Source organism: Mobula hypostoma, chromosome X1 (genome assembly GCF_963921235.1).
Source record: "Mobula hypostoma chromosome X1, sMobHyp1.1, whole genome shotgun sequence".
Lineage (NCBI taxonomy): Eukaryota > Metazoa > Chordata > Chondrichthyes > Myliobatiformes > Myliobatidae > Mobula > Mobula hypostoma.
The window spans coordinates 25,976,373-25,998,295 of NC_086128.1; the positions used below are offsets into that span (position 1 = coordinate 25,976,373).

Genomic DNA, 21,923 nt, shown 5'->3' on the forward strand with positions numbered 1-21,923 from the left:
GTCCAAACTACAATACTAGAGAGTGCAATACTAGATCTCCTATTAGGGAATGAGGCAGGCAAAGTGACAGAAGTTTGTGTAGGGAAACACTTTTCATCTCGTGACCATAATGCCATTAGTTTCAAGTTAAATATGGAAAAGAATAGGTCTGGTCCTTAGGTTGAGATTCGAAATTGGAGAAATTAATGGTATCAGAAAGGATCTGTCAAGTGTGGACCGAGACAAGTTGTTTTATGACAAAGGCATACTTGGTAAGTGAGAGGTCTTCAAAAGTGAAATTTTGAGATGCAGAGTTTGTACGTTCCTGTCAGAATAAAAGGCAAGGATAATAGGCTTAGGGAACCTTGGTTTTCCTGAGATATGGAGGACCTGGTTAAGAAAAAAAGGAGGTGCATAGCAGGTATAGGCAGGTAGGAACAAATGAGTTCTTTATGGAGTGTAAGAAATGCAAGAGCACTCTTAAGAAAGAAGTCAGGAGGGCTAAGAGAAGACATGAAGTTGCTGTAGCAGTCAAGGTGAAGGAGAATCCTAAGGACTTCTACAGATACATTCAGAGCAAAAGGATAGCAAAGGACAATGAATTTTTTGCATCTGTATTTACTCGGGAGACAGACAGAGAGACTGTAGAAGTGAGGTAACACAGCAGTGAGGTCATGGACCCTATACAGATTACAGAGGTGGTGTTTGCTGTCCTGATGCAAATTAGGGTGGATAAATCCCCAGGGACTGACAAGGTGTTCCCTCGTACCCTGTTGGAGGCTAATGCAGAAATTGCAGGGGCCCTAGCAGAGATTTTTAAAACATGACGTGCCAGAGGATTGGAGGATAGCTAATGTTGTTCGGCTGTTTAAGAAAAGCTCTAAGGAAATTATTGGCCAATGAACATCAGTAGCAGGAAGGTTATTTGAAGGTATTCTAAGGGACCAAATATATATGGGTATTTGGATAGACACAGATTGATTGGGAATAGTCAGCATGGCTTTGTGTGTAGTAGGTCATGTCCAAGCAACCTTAAAGAGTTTTTTCAGGAAGTTACCAGGAAAGTGGATGAAGGCAAGTCAGTGGATGTTGTCTACGTGGACTTTAGCAAGGCATTTGACAAGGACCCACATTGGAGGTTGGTCAAGAAGGTTCAGTCGCTCGGCATGCAAGGTGAGGTAGTAAATTTGATTAGAGTCCTGATGAAGGGCCTTGGCCCGAAATGTTATGAGAATGCAGGATGTTATGAGAATGCAGGATGACTTGGACAGGTTGGGTGAGTGGGCAGATGCATGGCAGATGCAGTTTAATGTGGATAAATGTGAGGTTACCCACTTTGGTGGCAAGAATAGGAAGGCAGATTACTATCTGAATGATATCAAGTTAGGAAAAGGGGAAGTACAACGAGATCTAGGTGTTCTTGTTCATCATTCACTGAAAGTAAGCATGCAGGTACAGCAGGCAGTGAAGAAAGCTAATGGTATTGTTGGCCTTCATAACAAGGGGAGTTGAGTATAGGAGCAAAGAGGTCCTTCTGCAATTGTACAGGGCCCTGGTGAAACCACACCTGGAGTATTGTGTACAGTTTTGGTCTCCAAATTTGAGGAAGGACATTCTTGCTATTGAGGGAGTGCAGCGGAGGTTCATGTGGTTAATTCCCGGGATGGCGGGACTGTCATATGTTGAAAGATTAGAGCGACTGGGCTTGTATAAACTGGAATTTAGAAGGATGAGAGGGGATCTGATTGAAACGTATAAGATTATTAAGGGATTGGACATGCTAGAGGCAGGAAACATGTTCCTGATGTTGGGGCAGCCCAGAACCAGAGGCCACAGTTTGAGAATAAGGGGTAGGCCATTTAGAAGGGAGTTGAGGAAAATCTTTCTCACCCAGAGAGTTGTGGATCCGTGGAACGCTCTGCCTCAGAAGACAGTGGAGGCCAATTCTCTGGATACTCTCTAGAAAGAGTTAGATAGAGCTCTTAATGATAGCGGAGTCAAGGGATATGGGGAGAAGGCAGGAACGGGGTACTGATTGTGGATGATCAGCCATGATCACAGTGAATGGTGATGCTGGCTTGAAGGGCCGAATGGCCTACTCCTGCACCTGTTGTCTATCGTCTATTGAAATGTCGACCGTTTACTCTTTTCCATTGATGCTATCTGGCCTGCCGAGTTCCTCCGGCATTTTGTGTGTGCTCTGAATTCCAGCATCTGCAGATTTTCTCTTGTTTGAAATTGGACTAGACATTGGCTTTGTGGGAGAAGCCAGAGAGTGGTAGGAGAGTGTTGCCTCTCTGATTGAAGGCCTGTGACTCGTGGAGTGCCACAGGGATCGGTGCTGGGTCCATTGTTGTTTGTCATCTATATTAGTGATCTAGATGATAATGTGGTAAACTGGATCAGCAAGTTTGTGGATGACACCAAGACTGGGGGTGTAGTGGGCAGTGAGAAAAGCTATCATGTCTTGCAGCGGGATCTGGACCAGCTGGAAAAATGGGAGATGGAATTTAATGCAGACAAGTGCGAGGTTTTGCACTTCAGTGGGACTAACCAGGGTAGGTCTCACACAGTGAACTGTAGGGCTCTGAGGAGTGTGGTAGAACAAAGGGATCTGGGAATATAGTTCCATAATTCATTGAAAGCGGCAGCAGAAGTAGACAGAGTCGTAAAGAAAGCTTTTGGTGTTTTGGCCTTCATAAATAAAATTAATTAAATAAATTAAAGTACAGGGAATAGGATTATCATGTTGAAATTGCATAAGACATTGGTGAGAACTAATTAGGAGAATTGTGTGCAGTTCTGGTCAACTACCTACAGGAAAGATATCAGTAAGATTGAAAGAGTACAGAGAAAATTTACAAGGATGTTGCCAGGACTTGAGGACATGAGTTGTAGGGAAAGGTTGAATAGCTTAGGACTTTATTCCTTAGAACGTAGAAGATTGAGAGGAGATTTGAGAGAGGTATACAAAATTATGAGGGGTATAGACAGGGTAAATGCAAGCAGGCTTTTTTCAGCAAGGTTGGTTGAGGCTAGAATTAGAGGTCATGGGTTAAGGGTGAAAGGTGAAATGTTTAAGGGGAACATGAGGGGAAATTTCTTCACTCAGAGGGTGGTAAGAGTGTGGAATGACCTGCCAGCACAATGGGTGGATGTGGGTATGATTTCAACATTTAAGAGAAGCTTGGATAGGTACATGGATGGGAGGGATATGGAGGGCTATAGTCCCAGTGCAGGTCGATGAGAGTAGACAGGCTGTAGTGTTTTCTGTTTCTGAGGGAGAGTGAGAGTGAGAGAGAGAGAGAGAGAGAGAGAGACAGACAGACACACACACACACACACACACACACACACACACACCAGGGAACTAAAAAGTGCATAGGGGGTGGGGGAGAAAAAGCATGGGGGATAGAAGGAGTCTTGGAGGAGATTTGGGGAGATAGGGTATTGGGAGGGAGGGAGACAGAGAGAGGTAGAAAGAATGCATGTTGGAGAGAACAAAAGGGCAATGGGGGTGGGGTATATGGGGAGAGAGCAGGTAGGGAGGAGGGGGGGTGTGGGAAGTGAAGAAGTAATGGAGAGAGCAAGGGGGGTAGTGAGAAAGAGTAGGCAGGGAAGTGAGTGAAGGCTCGAGTGTTCATGACTGCAGGAGGAAAAAAGGGTCCAGGGCAGGGGAGAGGGGTGGATGTTACAGCCGCAGAGGAAAGAAAAGGAGGATGAGACCCAGAAAGCTGTACATCCTCACCCTCACCCCCTCCCTCATTGGGGAGATGGAGTGATGGAGGAGGTGAAGAGGGAAGGAAGAGGTTCCTGGAAACTTTCAGAGGGTCCATGAGTGAGGAAGGTTGGTCCCAGAGATATGTAGATGGCTTTGATGGGTTTACACTCAACCTCAGCCTGCACCCTTTGGCTCACATTAGGCCTCATTGATGGGGTAAGGGAGTGAGGGAGTGAGGGAGTTTCCCGATGTGAGGAGGGAGAGATTCGGAGGGTCCCAGATGGAGAGATTTGGAGGGTTTTGAAGGGATCTGGAGGGTTTTCACTCACCCTCGGCCTGGAGCTTGTGCTCGCTGGAGTAGGCCTTGCCCAGGATGCTCCAGACGGGCCTGAGGCAGCCGAAGAGGCCCTCGAGGAAGCCGGGCCCCGGATGGACACAGTGGGGCCTGGTGGGTGGGCGGAGATGGGGTGGATGTCCAGCCCGGGGTTCCCTGCGGCCACCCCCCTCACAACCCCCTGCCCCTCCACCCCCAGCTGCTGCACCCCCCTCAGCCTCCTGCAGCCGCAGCACACAGCGGGTAAAGGCCTCGCGAGGGGAGTCCTCACTGCCGTCTGTCATGGTGGGGGGGCTGCCCCCACCTTGCAGCGCGCACTGGGTGGGTGACATCGCTGCCGGTGACTGCCCTGAACCCCCTGGGTCCTCAGGCGGCTCAGGCAGTCGCCTGGATGCCCCGCACAGGCCCAAGCCCAGGCCCAGGCCCGGCGATGGGGTCCTCCTCTCTTGAAGACAGGCCATGGTGACCAGGGGGTGGGAGGGGAGGGTCAAGAGGCAGTATTAGGATCACTCCTGGTGATGAAAGGTCATGGGGTCAAGAACGGGGTTATGGATAGAGACAAGAGATCAGTCCATGCCTGGGGTTCAGGAATCAAAGGTCAGTGTCACAGATCAGGGGTGAAAGGTCACTCTGTACCTGGGAGTCAGGGGTCACTGAAGTGTCCAGGGTTTGCGGTCGGGTTGTGTGTTGGGGAGAGGAGGTCACTGTGAGCCCAGGTAAGTAGGTGAGACTGTCAGTCAGTCAATGCCTGAAGGTCACTCAGGGTCCAAACATCATGGATGGGGGCATTGGGGGGGGGGTAAAAGGTCGCTCAGTATCCAAGATGCTCCCCGTGGCCAGTGGTCATTACTGGGGTGACCGCAGTTACCCGAGTGTCAGAGGTCGCAGGCTGCAGACGAAAGGTCGCTCTGGAAAGTGAAAGAGAGGTCAAAGTATCAGGTCATTGAGGTTCGGTGGGGTGCCCCTTCATCACCCCCCTCCATCCCAATCCCCACCACCTAGCCTCCCCTGTCTTAGGACATCACTAGGGCTGCAGGGACTAGAATCTGTGGGCTCACATCCACTCAAGGGATGGTGACTAAACACACACACACACACACACACACACACCTCTGTCACAGCACAATCTGGCCAATGAACTGATCCACAAATACATATCTCCAGCCTGAGAGCTCTGCTCTGCACTCCCTGCTGATACCTCAACTCATATAGCCACCTCCAGAGCCTGGATCCTTCCTCTCCTGCCCTCACCCCTACCTGTTCCACATCCCACTTACCCCCAACTCCTCTTCTCCAAGATCCCACTCCTCCAGAATCCAGATCCCCTCTATTCACCTCACCAACTCCCATCTACTCTTCTGCAGCTTCCTGCGCCTCTCCCACCCTCCTACATCTTTCTCCCTTTATTCACTCCACAAGCTCTCCCCCACACCAACCACTCTCTCCCTCACATCCAGTGTAACCTGCCGTGGGTGCTGTCCCCACTGAGCCATTCCTGAGCCCAGCACAGATAGAGTAGACAGCTGATATCTTTCTACCCCAGGGTCAAAATCTCCAAATCCAGAGGGCATGCACTTAAGATACGAGGTGAGAGTTTAAAGGAGGTGAGCAGGGCAAGTATTTTTCAAACACTTAGTGGGTGATGATAATGTGCTGCCAGATCAGTGATCGAGGCAGATACAACAGAGAATGTGCAGGCACTGGAGGGATGCGGACATGGTGTTGCCAGCAGGGATTGGTTGAGTTTGGTACCATGGTGATCACAGGCTTGTTCCATGTTAAAAGGGGTTGAGGGCTATGCAGGAGAAAGTGGGAGGGAAGCACTGAGAGAAAAAATGCTTGGAATAAGATGTGAGGCTTGATAGACAAAATGGCCTGGCACAGTTCCTACACTTTTGGTCTCAAGCACCAACACAACTTGGGCAAAGTGATCGGTGGGGCCGAGGGTGTGGGGAATGGGAGTCGTGGATGTATTAAATCAGTGCAGGAGTTAAACAGTGAACAGCAAGGCACTGGGGACCATTGTAGACCAGAGGGAGCTCAGGGTACAGATACACAGAGAGACTGGTAAATGACAGGGGAGTGTTGTAGAACAGAGGGAGCTCGGGGTACAGATACACAGAGGGACCGTTAAATGACAGGGGAGTGTTGTAGATCAGAGGGAGCTTGGCATACAGGTAATCAGAAGACCCATAAATGATAGGGGAGTGTTGTAGAAGAGGGAGCTCAGGGTACAGGTACACAGAGAGACTGGTAAATGATTGGGGAATATTGTAGAAGAGGGAGCTTGGGGTACAGGTACAGAGAGAGACCGATAAATGACAAACACACACACTCATATTCACAGCCCCTCTCTCTCACTCACTCACACATACACACGTAGTGCAGAAGTTCTTCCTGGTGGCATTCTGCTCCCTTGAGAAGTAGACCAATTCCTTGCACATTCCTCCAAGTAATGTCTCCCAGTAAATAACCAAACGGCTTTCTTTTGTTTACCGCGCCTTATAGGCTGTTGAGTCACACACTCCGGTTTTCCCTGCCTCTCACCTCGTGTTGCACTCACTGAGTCTTTGTGGCTGCTCTGGGTGATTTTGTTCCCCGACACCCCCCCATGTGTGGATGGTGTGCGACTTGGTCCCTCTCGAATGGTGTTGAATGTGTAGACTTTGGGGTGGGACAAAAACAGGGAGGGTGTTTAGCAATATCCATCATCAAAATGATCCCCACCATCCGGGCCATTGCATCTTTTCACATCTCTTATCGGGCAGGAGATACAGGAGCCTCAAGTCCCACACCACCAGGTTCAGGAACAGCTCCTCCCCTTCAATCATTCAAATTTAACCTTAATCATGACCTCAGTATTGCAACTAAGGTGAAGTTAGTTTTTGTTCCAATTGTGTTTTTTCCTGCAAAGTTCAGGTATAAATTAATTTATGTTTCCTTGTGAATGTTGTGTCTCTAATGCTCTGTGCCAGTGATGCTGCTATAGGTAAGTTTTTCACTGCACCTGTACACACAGCGACTTGTACAGGTGACAATAATCTTTACCTAGAGTTGACTTTGTCTTCATTGGCTGAGGCATTTACTACAAGTTTTGGTACGTTATTTTCCAGCTGTGCAGGATGTTGGTGAGCCCAACCTGTAGTTCTGAGTACAGTTTTGTCACCCAGAGATAGGAAGGATGGGATTGAGCTGGAGAGAGTGCAGAAACGATTCACCAGGATGTTGCCAGGACTGGAGGGTTGAGTTATCAGGAGAGACTGGACAGGCTGGGACTGTTTTCCTCAGAGTGAAAGAGGCTGAGGGGTGACCTGATAGAGCTTTATAGAAACACGAGGGGTGTAGATAAAGTGGGTGGTCACAGTCCTTTTTATCCAAGGGTAGGAGCATCTAAAGCTAGAGGACTCAGGTTTAAGGTGAGAGGGGCGAGCTTTAGTTGGGACTGACAAGCATCTTTTTCACCCAGAGAGTGGTCAGTACATGGAACGAGTTGCCAGAGGAAGAGGCAGGTACGTTAACAACATTTAAAAGACATTTGGACAGGTACATGGCCCAGATAGGTTTAGAGGGATACGGGACAAAGAGGTCTGTGTCCAGTTCCATCACGGGCACAACCCAGCCCACCATCAAGGACATCTTCAAGAGGTGATGCCTCATGAAGGCAGCATCCATCATTTACGACCTTCACCACTTAGAACATCCCCTCTTCTCATTAGTACCATCAGGAAATAGGTACAGAAGCCTAAAGACCTGCACTCAACAATTCAGGAACAGCTTCTTCCCGTCTGTCATCAGTTTCCTAAACAATCCATGAACCTGTCAACAAGACCTCACTATTCTTCACTTTCTTGCATGATCTTTTTGTAATTTATAGTAATTTTATGTCTTTGCACCACACTGCGACCAGAAACACAGCAGATTTCTCATCACATTAAGTTGCCACTGCTAAACTGACTGAGACATGAGCAAACTGAACTGGCTTACAGGGGCATCTCGGATGGCATGGACCAGATGGGCCAAAGGACCTTTTTCTGCGTCATGTGGATCTGTGGCTCCCTCCCTGGAAATCCAGTCCCCCAAAAGGTACTCTCATATCCAGGGAAATCAGAGGAGGAAGTGGACTTGAATCTCATAGGAATGGGGTAGCAGCACTGGTGGGGCCGAATGGCCCTCCTCCTGTTGATGGTAGGTCTTAGGATGATTCTGACAGTCCCTGCCTCACCTTCCCTTCTCTTGACCTCAACCCCCACCATTTCGCTCCACGCCCAGCTTACCCCCTTCAACACTCCCACCCCCTGCCTCCTACTTGAACCCCTCCACAACCCTCCACTTCCCACCTGCCCTCACACCAATCAGGAGCAGAGAAAGCAGGAGGCTGGAGTTGGGGGGGGGGGTTCCCAGGGCGCAGATCACATCAGTCACTGAGCAATGAGGTAAGCAGCTAAGATTAGCTCTGACTGCACATTACGGGAACGTGTGTTCAGTGAGGAAGGCAAGGCTGGTTCGATTAGCTCTGTACAGGCTGGCAGGGAGGGAGGGAGGACAGAGAGGGTGTGGAGATATAGGAGAGATGGAGAAAGAAAGAGGGGGAGGGATGACAGAGGGAAGGTGAAAGACACACACACACACACACACACACACACACACACACACAGGGAAAGGAGGGGTGAAAGTACGGGGAGGGAGGATGGGAGGTAGAGGAGATGGAGTGGAGATGGGGAAGTGCAAGGGAGGGGGAAGTAGTCGAGAGGGAGACTTGGTGGGGGGAGAGCAAGAAAAGGCAAGTGGGGGAAGCAGCACATGAGAGAGATAGGTGGAAAGAGTAAGAACGAAGTGGGGAAAGAGGGAAGGGAAGGGGGAGTGAGAGAGGAGAAGACAGTGTGTGTCTGTGTGTGTGTCTCTCTCTCTCTTTCTCTCTCTCTCTCTCTCTCTCTCTCTCTCACTCACTCTTTCTCACTCTCCCACCATGTCAGGGTCTCTCTTCCCTGTCTCTCCCGTGCTCTCTCTCTCTCCACCTCTCTGCTTCCTGCAGCTCTCCAGTTACCTCCCTGGAGACGCAGGCAACAAACAATGGCAATTCCCCCTCCCCCTTACCCTGGGCTGATCCACACATCTATGCAGCCCACCAGGGTCACTGCCTTATTCTCTCTGTACCCACCCCTCTGGGACAGCAACCTGATAACACCCCTAGCACCAGGAGTCAGGGGCACTCAGCTTGACGGGTGAAGTACACACCTCTGTCTCCAGAGGCACAAGAATTGTTGTCCTTCCCCCTCTCCCTACTCTCCAAAACACATTCCCTCTTGATTTCTCCCTCTTTCTCTTCCTCTCCTCCATTCCTCTCTCCTCTCTCTTCATCCTCACTTCCCCTCACCTCTTCCCCTCCCCATCCTCTCCTCACCTCACCCTTCTCTCTCTCTCTCTTTCTCTGCCCTCCGCCATTCTGTTTAAGCTTCTCCCCCCCCCCGCCCTAATGTCTCTTCACCATGAGTGGTATCTCAGCACCCCACTCCCCACCTGAGTTTAACATGGGTTCAATAGGACCCTTTGGTGGGGTGGTCTGTGGGGGGGGCGGCGGGAGACAAGTGGAGCAGGGAACTGTTGCCGACGCTGGGAAGGGGACACAATTAATCCATTGGCTGAGAAATCAGTCGAGGTCCTGGGATGAGCAGCAGGCAAAACTGCATGTCACTGCAGGAGGCAAGTACAGGCACACTGTACCACAGTGAAAGGGGGAGGGTGTAGAGGGGAGAAAGGTTGGGGGAGGGGGCAAAAGGGGATACACTTAGAGGAGACTGGTGGGAGAGAGGTTTGCAGAGCCTCTGATCCACTGGAGACGAGGAACTGGAGCTGGGTCATGGGTCCAGGGTCCACACCCACATGCACCTCAAACTGAGACCCTCTTGGGGGACTGAGGGAGGGGATGATGGGGAGGATTGAGGAACAGGAGAAGCAGTGGTGTCTGTTATCCAGGCACACTGAGTGGAAGGTGGGGTCAGGAGTCACATGAAGAATTTTACATTCTCACTGAATAACTCCAATCCTCATTTCCCATTCATCTAGGAACAATCCCAACCCAGTCCGAGTGTCCCCATCCAATCACACTCTCCCTGTCCGATCTCAATCTAATCCTGTCCTCCATCCAAATCCATTCCAATCTCGCTCTCCAATCCCAATCCAGACCAATCTGCAGCTCCTAGTCCAATCTCAGGATGCAACACCAAACCCAGAAACAATCCAGACCCAACCTCCCAGCTGAGTCCTAAGCCCTGGATCTGCTCCTGACCCTTCACTTCCTTCATTCCTGTCTACTCCCACTCTCTGGATGTCATCCCATTCTACTCCCAGTTTCTGCTCCTTCTGAGGTGTTCCCAGAGTGACCCCACCTTCTTGGCCCACTGCCAGACCTCCTGACATACTCCAAACCCCACACTTTGTAGGAAATTGTAGAGAATCGTGGACTTTGCCCTGTAAATACATCATGGACACATCCCTCCCTCCCCACCATGGGTAGTGTCTACAGGAGGTGCTGCCTCAGGAAGGCAACGTCCATCATCAGAGATCCCCATCATCCGGGCCATCCCATCTTCTCACAGCTCCCATCGTGCAGGAGGTACAGAAGCCTGTAGTCCCACACCACCAGGTTCAGGAACAGCTCCTTCCCTTCTTTGGGAAACTGAAGAAATTCAGTATCTTCATCTTTACCACTCCTTCCCCATTTAAATCCCAGCATGGTGACATCTGCATTGCACTACAATGGACTTTTGCTTTTGTTCTGTGTTCTTACTTGTAAAAATGTGTCTATAGTTTATGCTTAATTGATGTTTTCCTTGTGAATGTTGTGCCTCTGATGCTATGTGACTGTGATAAAGCTGCAAGTAAGTTATTCATTGCCCCTGTGCATACATGGACTTGTGTGTGACAATAAACTCCACTTTCCCTGTCTAGGTCCCTTCTCCGTCCTCTGCCACAGTCCAGCTTCAATTCCATTCCCAGGAATCCCACACCCTCTCCCAACCAAACTCAGAGAACAGAACTGAACACCAACCTTCTGAACTGACCCACACAATTTCCCCAGGGATTAATAAAGTATGACTATGACTATGACAAATCCCCATCCACCCTCCCTCAGAATTCCAGGAACTGGCCCCCAACCCACACCACTCCCCTCCTCACCTGACTCACCTCCCTGACCCCCTCCCCCACCTCCTCCCCTTGCTTTCCCCTCTCCCCGGTCCCCTCCACGACTCTTCCACCTCCCCCTTCCCCCTCCACCCTCCTCTCCCCACTTCCTCCTCCCCCAATGTTTCCTATTGGATGAGCTGTTTTTCCTCTCCAACTCCACTCCTGATCCATGTCCTGCCAAGGAATTATACCTGTTCCCATCTACATTTCCAACCCTCTCATTCCCCCACACCTCCCCTCTCCCTGCACACCCTAACACTCTCCATGGTCCTGCTCCCCCTCCTGGTCACAGATCCACATAGCACTGAAACAGATCCTTCAGCCCAACTGGTCTGTGCTGACCCAGATTCCCATCTAAGTGAGTCCCATCTGCCCATATCACTAAACCTTTCCTATCCCTGTACCCGTCCAGTGTTGTTAATATACCTGCCTCAATCACTTCCTCTGGCAGCTAGTTCCACACTCAGACCACCCTCTGGGTGAAAAAGTTGCCCCCAGGTCCCTGTAAGTCTCTCCCCTCTCACTTTAAACCTGTGCCCTCTAGTTCTAGCCTCCACAACCCTGGGGGGAAAAGACTATGATCACCAACCCTATCTACATCCCAGTTTTATAAACCTCAGCCTCCTTTGCTCCAGGGAAAACATTCCCAGCCTGTCCAGTCTCTTCTTGTAACGCAAGCTCTCCAGTCCTGGTATCATCCTGGTGAATCGTTTCTGCACTCTCTCCAGCTCAATCCCATCCTTATCACTGGGTGACAAAACTGTACTCAGGACTACAGGTGCGGGCTTTTCAATGTCTTGTACCGCTACAACAGACCTCTTGTCCCTCTCTCCAATCCCAGAACTTCCAGAGATCCTCTCCCGCTCCCTCATCCCATTCCTTACTCCTCCTGATCCAGATCCCACTCCTGATCCAGTACTGGTCCTGATGCTGATTCCGGAGTTGATGCAGGAACCTCTCCTTCCTCTGCTCCAGGTGACGGCCCCCCTCCTCCCTATTCCCGATCTCGCTCTCACTGCGGATCCTGCTCCCATCCACGAGCCCCTCCCTTGTCCCTGGTCCAGGCGATGCTCCCTGCTCCCGCTCCTGATCCAGTCCTGGTCCTGATGCTGATCTCAGAGTTGATGCAGAAGCCTCTCCCTCCCTCTGCTCCCGGCCTCCCTGCACTGGATCCCGCACCCGAACCGGATCGCACACCTGCTCCGCTTCTCGCTGCAGGTGGGGTCGCCCCCCGGGTCCTTCTGTCCACCGCTCCCGCGATCCTACCAGCGCCCCCGCCGCTCTCACCTCCGCTCCAAGCCCCGGCCGCTGCTGCTGCCGCGCTCCCGCTCCGGCAGTGGGCGCGCCCTCGACGCGCAGACACGCCCTGAGCACCGTCCGCGCTCCCGCCTTAAAGAAGCAGGCGTGCTCTACTCCAGAAGGAGGGGGAAGGATTCATCACTTAAAGGGACGGGCGCACATAAACATCGGGGAGTGGGGGTCTGGATCCTCTGTTTTATAGGATCTGCTGCATAAAGGTTTAGGGGAGATGTCTGCTCCTTAAAGAGGGACCTACCACTTGAAAGGGGAAGCAGACATAAAGACAGATTTACTGCTTAAAGGGCAATTCTAGATTCATATTCATATTTATGTATGACAGGTACATCAAAACACAGTGAACAGTGTTTTTTGTGTGAACAACCAACAAAACGAAAGGATGTGCTGGGGGCAGCCCGCAAGTGTCGCCACACACAGCATACCCACAATGTTCAGTAGAATAACACAAAACACAACAGAACAACAAGCCCCTTTCCCTGCTCCCACACTGACAGTCCACCAACTGCTGGCACAACCTTTGTGACAGTGATCGAAGTCGCTGGGAGACACTGAAGCTGGTCATATAGAGCCTTTATGCATCAGGACAAGCAGACATCATTCTGGAGACACTCTTGGTAGAGGCTCACAAACCCAAAGATCAAAGGTAACAACAGGTGATTCAAGCAACACACATCAAAGTTGCTGGTGAACGCAGCAGGCCAGGCAGCATCTCTAGGAAGAGGTACAGTCGACGTTTCGGGCCGAGACCCTTCGTCAGGACTAACTGAAGGAAGAGTTAGTAAGAGATTTAAAAGTGGGAGGGGGAGGGGGAGATCCAAAATGATAGGAGAAGACAGGAGGGGGAGGGATGGAGCCAAGAGCTGGACAGTTGATTGGCAAAAGGGATATGAGAGGATCATGGGACAGGAGGCCCAGGGAGAAAGACAAGGGGGAGGGGAGAAACCAGAGGATGGGCAAGGGGTATAGTCAGAGGGACAGAGGGAGAAAAAGGAGAGTGAGAGAAAGAATGTGTGTATAAAAATAAGTAACAGATGGGGTACGAGGGGGAGGAGGGGCATTAGTGGAAGTTCGAGAAGTCGATGTTCATACCATCAGGTTGGAGGCTGCCCAGACGGAATATAAGGTGTTGTTCCTCCAACCTGAGTGTGGCTTCATCTTTACAGTAGAGGAGGCCAGGGATAGACATATCAGAATGGGAATGGGATGTGGAATTAAAATGTGTGGCCACTTGGAGATCCTGCTTTCTCTGGCGGACAGAGCGTAGGTGTTCAGTAAAGCAGTCTCCCAGTCTGCGTCGGATCTCACCAATAGGTGATTCAATACTGTGCATTGGTCTTCATCAACCATAGGATTGAGTTTCAGAGCCAAGAGGTAATGTTACAGCTATATAGGACCCTGGTCAGACCCCACTTGGAGTACTGTGTTCAGTTCTGATCAACTCACTACAGGAAGGATGTGGAAACCATAGAAAAGGTGCAGAGGAGATTTACAAGGATGTTGCCTGGATTGGGGAGCATGCCTTATGAGAAAAGGTTGAGTGAACTTGGCCTTTTCTCCTTGGAGTGGCGGAGGATGAGAGGTGACCTGATAGAGGTGTATAAGATGATGAGAGGCATTGATCTTGTAGATAGAGGCTTTTTCCCAGGGCTAAAATAGCTAACACAAGGGGACACAGTTTTAAGGTGCTTGGAAGTAGGTACAGAGGGGATGTCAGAGGTAAGTTTTTTTATGCAGAGAGTGGTGAGTGTATGGAATGGGCTGCCGGTGACGGTGGTGGAGGTGGATACGATAGGGTCTTTTAAGAGACTCCTGGACAGGTACATGGAGCTCAGAAAAATAGAGGGCTATGGGTAACCCTAGGTAATTTCTAAAGTAAGTACATGTTCGGCACAGCTTCGTGGGCTGAAGGGCCTGCATTATGCTGTAGGTTTTCTATGTTTTATGTCTCTAATACAATTTCAGTTACAATGACATTGTTTTCTGCAATACTTTGGGTTGCAAATGGTTCCTCTGAGATACACATCTACAGTGTGAGACAGCGCTGAATGTTCAAACACACCTGCTGGGACAAACTAATTGACAAAGGTATTCTAAAAACTTCTTAAGACAGAGAGCTTGACACCCAAGATTAGTGTCTGTGTGAGATGATTCTCTAAGTACACAATAGATCAACTTAAACACGAGGAATTCTGCAGATGCTGGAAATTCAAGCAACACACATCAAAGTTGCTGGTGAACGCAGCAGGCCAGGCAGCATCTCTAGGAAGAGGTACAGTCGACGTTTCGGGCTGAGACCCTTCATCAGGATAGTTGTTAGTCCTGACAAAGGGTCTCGGCCTGAAACGTCGACTGTACCTCTTCCAATAGATCAACTATTTGATGAGCTAAGTGATAGAATCAGTCTGGTCTGCAAACTTGCTTGAACCTGCAAATGTAAGTAATTTGCAATGGTGCAAATTACTTAAACCCATAGTTGCCTGGTTTGATGCAGGCTAATTAACACAACCCCATTGTCTTAACTTTTGGCTGATGCATATGCAAAAAACATATTCTGGTCACCATTTTGCAAAGCACATCTCTTAGTCTGTGGGCCAGCCTGTGCTTTTAACTTCAATTTACAGCTTGCAATTTATATTGAGAACTGAAGACTTGTTCTTGTAACTCCAGAATACTCCCTAACAACCCACTCCACTATTAATGACATCTTCAAAAAGCAGTGCTTCAAGAAGGCAGCATCCATCATGAAGGGCGCCACTCTTTGTGATGCAAACCTGTGATGCCAGGAGGTACAGGAACCTGAAGATACCTACATAAAGGTTCAACAACAGCTTCAAAGCATGTATCCATATACAGCTCTGAAATTTGTCTTCTCTAGATATCCACAAAATTAAGAAAAAACATGAAAGTCGTTCAGTGAGAAACATCAACCTCCTCCCACTACACATACAAGAAACAGCATCCAGATGATCAACTCCCCTCCCTCTGTGGAACGGGATCATCGACCGCCCAAAAACAACCCCTCTCCCGCACAAAAAACTACAGAACATCAATCCACAAACCCCCTCCCCTTGCACAACAAAGCGGAAAAGGAACGGGCAATAAAAAAAACAGAATATAAAAACTATGAGTCTGAAAAAGTCCACAGTTCATAAACGTAATAATCCAATCCATAAATGCTGAACCACGATACCATCCTATGATATCACCAACATTAATCGAAAGAGAGGGTCACCACATGAGACAGTAAGGCCTACCTGCCAGCCACAGTGAGCCACACAGCGGTAGGCCACTCACAGATTCCTTCTCCGGCAGCAGTCAGAAGGCAGGCAGTCGGTACTGAACTCTTACTCGCCTTCCACGTTCACCTCAATGTCTCAAGCATCCTCAATGCTTTAATCGGTGTTTAATCCATACTTTAACCAGCAAAATTTAACTTTATGCTAAGTTACGTTTGAACTCGCCTTATTGTTGATGTACAGGTACACAGAGAGACTGGTAAATAACATGGAAGAGTTGTAGAACAGAGGGAACTCAGGGTACAGATACAAACAGACACCGGAAAATGAGAGGGGAGTGTTGTAAAACAGAGGGAACTTAGAGTAAAGCTACACAGAGAACGGTAAATGTCAGGGGATTGTAGTCAAATTGACGGAATTCAGGGTAGAGGTACACACGGAGACAGGTAAATGTGAGGGATTGGAGTAGAATTGAGGGAATTTGGGGTAGACATGTACACAGAGATACCGGTAAATGTCAGGGGATTGGAATAGAATTGAGGCAATTTGGGGTAGAGGTCCACACAGAGAGACTGGTGAATGTCAGAGAATTGTAGAATTGAGGGAATTCGGGGTGCAGCTAAACAGAGAGACTGGTAAATGTCAGGGGATTGTACAATTGAGGGAATTGGGGGTTCAAGTACACAGAGAGAACGGTAAATGTCAGAGGATTTGGAGGAGAAGTGAGGGAATTCGGGGTACGTGTACAGAAAGAGACCAGTAAATGTCAGGGGATTGGAATGGAATTGAGGGAATTCGGGGTACAGGTACACAGAGAACGGGAAATGCCAAAGGATTGGAGTACAACAGAGGGCATTCAGGGTACATGCATAGAGCAAGACCATTAAATGTCAGGGGTCTGGAGTAGAATTGAGGGAATTTGTGGTACAGGATCTCAGAGAGACTGGTAAATGTCAGGGGATTGGAGTAGATTTGAGGGAATTCAGGGTACATGTACAGATACAGACCAGTAAATCTCAGGGGACTGGAGTAGAATTGAGGGAATTCGGGGTACAGGTACACAGACTGATTGGAAAATATCAGGGGATTGGAGTAGAATTGACGGAATTCGGCATATAGGTCCACACCGAGATACCGGTAAATGTCAGGCGATTGGAGTTGAATTGAGGGAATTTGGGGTACAGGTACACAGAGAATGGGAAATGCCATGGGATTGGAGTAGAATTGAGGGAATTCAAGGTGCATGTACAGACAGCGACTGGTAAATGTCAGGGGATTGGAGTGAAATTGAGGGAAATCAGGGGACATGTACAGAGAGAGACCGGTAATTGTCAAGGGATTGGAGTAGAACTAAGACAATTCGGGGTAGAGATCCACATAGATTGACCTGTGAATGTCAGTGGATTGGAGTAGATTTGAGGGATTTCAGGATACAGCTACACAGAGAATGGTAAATGTCAGGGGATTGGAGTAGAATTGAGGCAATTTGGGATAGAGATCCACACAGAGAGACTGGTGAAGGTCAAGGGATTGGAGTAGAACAGAGGCAATTTGGGGTAGAGATCCACACAGAGAACGGTAAATGTCAGGGGATTGGAGTAGAATTGAGGTAATTTGGGATAGAGATCTACAGAGAGAGAGAGAGAGACCGGTACATGTCAGGGGAATGGAGTAGAATTGAGGCAATTTGGGGGAGATTTCCACACAGAGAGACTGTTAAATATCAGGGGATTGGAGTAGAATTGAGGGAATTCAAGGTGCATGTACAGACAGCGACCGGTAAATCTCAGGGGATTGGAGTAGAATTGAGGGAATTCGGGGTACAGGTACACAGAGTGATCGGAAAATGTCAGGGGATTGGAGTAGAATTAAGGGAATTCGGCATATAGGTCCACACCGAGATACCGGTAAATGTCAGGGGATTGGAGTTGAATTGAGGGATTTGGGATAGAGATCTACAGAGAGAGACAATGAGACTGGTACATGTCAGGGGATTGGAGTAGAATTGAGGGAATTTGGGACACAGGTATATAGAGAATGGTAAATGCCAGAGGATTGGAGTAGAATTGAGGGAATTCAGGGTACATGTACAGACCGCGACCAGTAAATCTCAGGGGATTGGACTGAAAACTGAGGGAATTCAGGGGACATGTACACAGAGAGAGACCGGTAATTGTCAAGGGATTGGAGTAGAACTGAGACAATTCGGGGTAGAGATCCACACAGAGTGACCTGTGAATGTCAGTGGATTGGAGTACATTTGAGGGATTTCAGGATACAGCTACACAGAGAATGGTAAATGTCAGGGGATTGGAGTAGAATTGAGGTAATTTGGGGTAGAGATCCACACAGAGTGACCGGTGAATGTCAGGGGATTGGAGGAGAATTGAGGGAATTCGGCATATAGGTCCACACCGAGATACCGGTAAATGTCAGGCAATTGGAGTTGAATTGAGGGAATTTGGGGTACAGGTACACAGAGAATGGGAAATGCCATGGGATTGGAGTAGAATTGAGGCAATTCAAGGTGCATGTACAGACAGCGACCGGTAAATGTCAGGGGATTGGAGTAGAATTGAGGGAATTTGGGGCACAGGTATACGGAGAATGGTAAATGCCAGAGGATTGGAGTAGAATTGAGGCAATCTGGGGGAGATATCCACACAGAGAGACCATTAAATGCCATGGGTCTGGAGTAGAATTGAGGGAATTCAAGGTGCATGTACAGACAGCGACTGGTAAATGTCAGGGGATTGGAGTAAAATTGAGGGAATTAGAGGGTATATGTACAGATACAGACTGGTAAATCTCAGGGGATTGGAGTAGAATTGAGGGAATTCGGGGTACAGGTACACAGAGTGATCGGAAAATGCCATGGGATTGGAGTAGAATTGAGGGAATTCAGGGTACATGTACAGACAGCGACTGGTAAATGTCAGGGGATTGGAGTAAAATTGAGGGAATTAGAGGGTACATGTACAGATACAGACTGGTAAATCTCAGGGTATTGGAGTAGAATTGAGGGAATTCGGCATTATAGGTCCACACCGAGATACCAGTAAATGTCAGGGGATTGGAGTAAAATTGAGGTGATTTGGGGGAGATAGCCACACAGAGAGACCGTTAAATGTCAGGGGTCTGGAGTAGAATTGAGGGAATTCTGCATATAGGTCCACAAAGAGTGACTGGTAAATGTCAGAGGAGTGGAGTAGAATTGAGGTAATTTGGGGCACAGGTACACAGAGAGACCGGTGAATGTCAGGGGATTGGAGTAGTTGTGATCGAGTTCAGGGTACGTGTACAGATACAGACCAGTAAATCTCAGGGGACTGGAGCAGGATTGAGGGAATTCGGGGCACAGGTACACAGACTGATCGGAAAATGTCAGGGGATTAGAGTAGAATTGAGGGAATTCGGCATATAGGTCCACACCGAGATACCGGTAAATGTCAGGCGATTGGAGTAGAATTGAGGCAATTTGGGATAGAGATCCACACAGAGAGACTGGTGAAGGTCAAGGGATTGGAGTAGAACAGAGGCAATTTGGGGTAGAGATCCACACAGAGAATGGTAAATGTCAGGGGAGTGGAGTAGAATTGAGGTAATTTGGGATAGAGATCTACAGAGAGAGAGAGAGACCGGTACATGTCAGGGGAATGGAGTAGAATTGAGGCAATTTGGGGGAGATTTCCACACAGAGAGACCGTTAAATGTCAGGGGATTGGAGTAGAGTTGAGGGAATTCAAGGTGCATGTACAGACAGCGACCGGTAAATCTCAGGGGATTGGAGTAGAATTGAGGGAATTCGGGGTACAGGTACACAGAGAATGGGAAATGCCATGGGATTGGAGTAGAATTGAGGGAATTTAAGGTGCATGTACAGACAGCGACTGGTAAATGTCAGGGGATTGGAGTAAAATTGAGGAAAATCAGGGAACATGTACAGAGAGAGACCGGTAATTGTCAAGGGATTGGAGTAGAACTAAGACAATTCGGGGTAGAGATCCACACAGAGTGACCTGTGAATGTCAGTGGATTGGAGTAGATTTGAGGGATTTCAGGATACAGCTACACAAAGAATGGTAAATGTCAGGGGATTGGAGTAGAATTGAGGCAATTTGGGATAGAGATCCACACAGAGAGACTGGTGAAGGTCAAGGGATTGGAGTAGAACAGAGGCAATTTGGGGTAGAGATCCACACAGAGAATGGTAAATGTCAGGGGATTGGAGTAGAATTGAGGTAATTTGGGATAGAGATCTACAGAGAGAGAGAGAGACCGGTACATGTCAGGGGAATGGAGTAGAATTGAGGCAATTTGGGAGAGATTTCCACACAGAGAGACCGTTAAATGTCAGGGGATTGGAGTAGAATTGAGGGAATTCAAGGTGCATGTACAGACAGCGACCGGTAAATCTCAGGGGATTGGAGTAGAATTGAGGGAATTCGGGGTACAGGTACACAGAGTGATCGGAAAATGCCATGGGATTGGAGTAGAATTGAGGGAATTCAAGGTGCATGTACAGACAGCGACTGGTAAATGTCAGGGGATTGGAGTAAAATTGAGGGAATTAGAGGGTACATGTACAGATACAGACTGGTAAATCTCAGGGTATTGGAGTAGAATTGAGGGAATTCGGCATTATAGGTCCACACCGAGATACCAGTAAATGTCAGGGGATTGGAGTAAAATTGAGGTGATTTGGGGGAGATAGCCACACAGAGAGACCGTTAAATGTCAGGGGTCTGGAGTAGAATTGAGGGAATTCTGCATATAGGTCCACAAAGAGTGACTGGTAAATGTCAGAGGAGTGGAGTAGAATTGAGGTAATTTGGGGCACAGGTACACAGAGAGACCGGTGAATGTCAGGGGATTGGAGTAGTTTTGATCGAGTTCAGGGTACGTGTACAGATACAGACCAGTAAATCTCAGGGGACTGGAGCAGGATTGAGGGAATTCGGGGCACAGGTACACAGACTGATCGGAAAATGTCAGGGGATTAGAGTAGAATTGAGGGAATTCGGCATATAGGTCCACACCGAGATACCGGTAAATGTCAGGGGATTGGAGTAGAATTGAGGCAATTTGGGATAGAGATCCACACAGAGAGACTGGTGAAGGTCAAGGGATTGGAGTAGAACAGAGGCGATTTGGGGTAGAGATCCACACAGAGAACGGTAAATGTCAGGGGATTGGAGTAGAATTGAGGTAATTTGGGATAGAGATCTACAGAGAGAGAGAGAGAGACCGGTACATGTCAGGGGAATGGAGTAGAATTGAGGCAATTTGGGGGAGATTTCCACACAGAGAGACCGTTAAATGTCAGGGGATTGGAGTAGAATTGAGGGAATTCAAGGTGCATGTACAGACAGCGACCGGTAAATCTCAGGGGATTGGAGTAGAATTGAGGGAATTCGGGGTACAGGTACACAGAGAATGAGAAATGCCATGGGGTTGGAGTAGAATTGAGGGAATTCAAGGTGCATGTACAGACAGCGACTGGTAAATGTCAGGGGATTGGAGTAAAATTGAGGGAAATCAGGGGACATGTACAGAGAGAGACCGGTAATTGTCAAGGGATTGGAGTAGAACTAAGACAATTCGGGGTAGAGGTCCACACAGAGTGACCTGTGAATGTCAGTGGATTGGAGTAGATTTGAGGGATTTCAGGATACAGCTACACAGAGAATGGTAAATGTCAGGGGATTGGAGTTGAACTGAGGGAATTTGGGGTACAGGTACACAGAGAGACCGGTGAATGTCAGGGGATTGGAGTAGTTTTGATCGAGTTCAGGGTACGTGTACAGATACAGACCAGTAAATCTCAGGGGACTGGAGCAGGATTGAGGGAATTCGGGGCACAGGTACACAGACTGATCGGAAAATGTCAGGGGATTAGAGTAGAATTGAGGGAATTCGGCATATAGGTCCACACCAAGATACCGGTAAATGTCAGGCGATTGGAGTAGAATTGAGGCAATTTGGGATAGAGATCCACACAGAGAGACTGGTGAAGGTCAAGGGATTGGAGTAGAACAGAGGCAATTTGGGGTAGAGATCCACACAGAGAATGGTAAATGTCAGGGGAGTGGAGTAGAATTGAGGTAATTTGGGATAGAGATCTACAGAGAGAGAGAGAGACCGGTACATG

At 48.6% G+C, this 21,923-nt stretch overlaps 1 protein-coding gene across 2 annotated transcripts in view; it reads right to left on the reverse strand.

Annotated features, from left to right (window-relative positions):
- Positions 1-12,546, reverse strand: part of LOC134340336 (mitogen-activated protein kinase kinase kinase 12-like) — a 34,971-nt gene extending 22,425 nt beyond the window's left edge. Inside the window, exons 1-2 of one of the 2 annotated variants that reach the window (XM_063037452.1) lie at positions 12,417-12,546; positions 4,030-4,942 (exon numbers count right to left, since the gene is read on the reverse strand). In XM_063037452.1, the coding sequence (XP_062893522.1) occupies positions 4,030-4,495 (466 nt within the window). In that variant the 5' untranslated portion in view covers positions 4,496-4,942; positions 12,417-12,546. The remainder of the gene's footprint in view (positions 1-4,029; positions 4,943-12,416) is intronic. The other variant, XM_063037453.1, reaches the window with a different exon arrangement.
- Between the last annotated feature and the right edge of the window lie 9,377 nt (positions 12,547-21,923).